General features: G+C 59.7%; 1 protein-coding gene across 1 annotated transcript; it reads right to left on the reverse strand.

Moving 5' to 3' along the window:
• Positions 1-3: 3 nt before the first annotated feature.
• LOC104161535 (regulator of G-protein signaling 3-like) lies at positions 4-613 on the reverse strand (the record flags this gene model as incomplete). The annotated part of the gene is made up of 1 exon (XM_009700013.1): positions 4-613. A coding segment is annotated over exon 1 (610 nt), but the record flags the coding sequence as incomplete, so codon positions are not given.
• Between the last annotated feature and the right edge of the window lie 1,726 nt (positions 614-2,339).

A 2,339-nucleotide genomic window follows, 5' to 3' on the forward strand; every position in this document is an offset into this window, starting at 1 on the left:
CGCCGTTTTTGGCGAGCTCTTTCTTGAGGGTCCTGGGGGAGGGCAGGGCCCAGTGGCCCTTGGTGCCCTGGCTGTCCGAGCAGTTGAGGGTGGTGTCGGAGGTGAAGCAATGGCTCTTGGCCTCCTGCAGCAGGCTGCCCTCGCTGTGGGTCCGGCGCCGCAGGGAGCTCTGCACGCTTAGCGTGTAGACAGGCTGACAGCCCGACGTCTCGATCATGCTGCTGCGCTTCGCCTCGTTCCTCTCCAAGTAGTGCTCGTCGCTGTCCTCCTCCTCCTCATTCTCCTCATCGTCATCTTCCTCTTCCTCATCCTCCTCCTCTTCCTCATCCTCGCCATCTGTGGTGCTGCCCACCATGCCCGCCACACTCTGGCTGAAGGTGCTGTCGAGCCGCAGCTCAGGGATGACAAAGGCTGCCAGGGAGCTGGGCTGCTCCTCTCCCTTTTCAGTGGCCACCGGCTGCTTTTCTGCCAGGAGAGGATCCTTGGTGGCTCCCAGAGCCTCCCACGGCTCAGCCGGAGCCGGTGCCTCTGTGGCCTGAGGAGCGTCACCCGCTGCTATCTTCCCATCCTCCGAGTGCATCTGCCCCGGCTTCTCAGCATCCGTCTCCAGCATCTGCCCAGAAGAGAAGATAAAGAAGGATGAAGGCAGAAACACCCAAAATCTCTCACTGGCCACCTTCCTGGGGAGTCTTTCTGCTCCTAACACCCCGACCACAAAGCTGGCACCAATCTGTACAGCCCTAACAGTGCTCCGGTGGGGTGGGACAGCATTGTCCCCACATCCCCAGGTGGGGTCAGGTCGCCCATCACTCCCACAGCACCCAGTCCTGGTCCTGATCCCCAGAGCACCGGGTTCCCCCACCAGCAGCGAGCTGGTGGCTACGGGGCAGGAGTGGGATGCGATCACCCAGCTCCCACCTCCAGCACCCGGGAGCACTGGCAGGTTTGGAGGAAACAAGGGGGGCTGATCACCCCGGCGGCCCCGCCGGCACAGATGGGCTCAGCTCCAGCTGCAGAGGCAGAGCCGGTAACATCATCCTTACCCGCATGGCTCCACCATCCCCCTGGGAGCTGCTGGGGAGGTGGGGGCTCAGCCTGCAGACATCAGGGCAGCAGAGAAAACCAGCAGCTTTCATCCAGCAGCCCCGGTCCCTCCTGCACCGCATTTCTGAATGCGGAAGGGAAGCGCCAGGCTCTGCCCATCTGTGGGTTGCCCAAGCTCAGCCTGGTCATGGCCACAAGCGGCTCAGCCCGTCTGTGCTGGGTGCCCTGGCTGTGGGGCTCCCCACGGCCGCCTCGCCGTGCCCTGCGCAGACGGGGCCCTGCAAAACCACAACCGCTCCTACCAGTCCCTTTCAGGTTTTTATGCCTTTGAGGCTCTTTTTTGCCAGCTTTCCTCTGCAGGTGGGAAAGGCCTGAGCAAGCTCTGCCCTTTCAAAGGGAAAAGCCAGGAGTAGCCCAGGGGAAAAAAACTCCCAAGGTTTTTTCGTGAGCAGGGGGAGCCTGTGATGCGCTCCGCGCCAGAGCTGGGTCCTCTCTTCCGTAGGCTTTTCACTTTGCACAGAGTCTGTCTAAATCAAAGGGGTAAAACCAGCTCAGCAGGGGAAAAAGGCAAAGCAGAGAAAAATCCTCCCTCTGGGAAGCCCTGCCTACCTACGCAGACCCTGTAGGGCTGGGGCAGGGGTTATTACACAGGACCAGTAAGAAAAAATGTCACTGTATCCCCAGTTAAGGTCCAAGCATTTTCACAAGCCTGATGGCAACCAGAAAGCTGGAGTTAACAAAGCCAGCACCTCTGTATAAATTAGGCTGACTTCAGCTTCAAAAAAGGCAGCAGCCCCAGGAATCAGCCCATCCAGCCTCACATCCCATTGGGAAGAGGCACCCATGGAGCGGACAGAGGCTATATCCCTGCGATGGTCCCGGCTTGTGACCACAGACCCCTGCAAGCCATCCCCTGGGACAGCCAACCTGCTGCTAAACACCTCCTTGCCCTGCAGAGCCAGTGCACATGGATTATAACCCACCACTGGATATCACCAGGGAGCTGTACGCAGATGTCGGGCTGCAAAAGCTGCTGTCATCCCCTGGAAATACCCTGGAGGTGTTTAAGCCCCAGTTTTGGCACCATCCGCTCTGCACAGGGGATGGCACAGAGACCGCAGAGCACCCAGCAGCACCCACAGGCACCCATCTGAGGTAATGGGTCCAAAAAGTGGGCCAGATTTCCAAAAAGATGCTGGAGTTCAGCGCTGCAGCCAGCTGCCTCCTGCGCAGCACGCAAAGGAGCTCACCCACGTCCGCCTGTGCCTTGTCCTTTTTTATCATGCCAAAAGGAC

This window comes from Cariama cristata, unplaced genomic scaffold (assembly GCF_000690535.1).
Source record: "Cariama cristata isolate BGI_N322 unplaced genomic scaffold, ASM69053v1 scaffold17765, whole genome shotgun sequence".
NCBI classification, from domain to species: domain Eukaryota; kingdom Metazoa; phylum Chordata; class Aves; order Cariamiformes; family Cariamidae; genus Cariama; species Cariama cristata.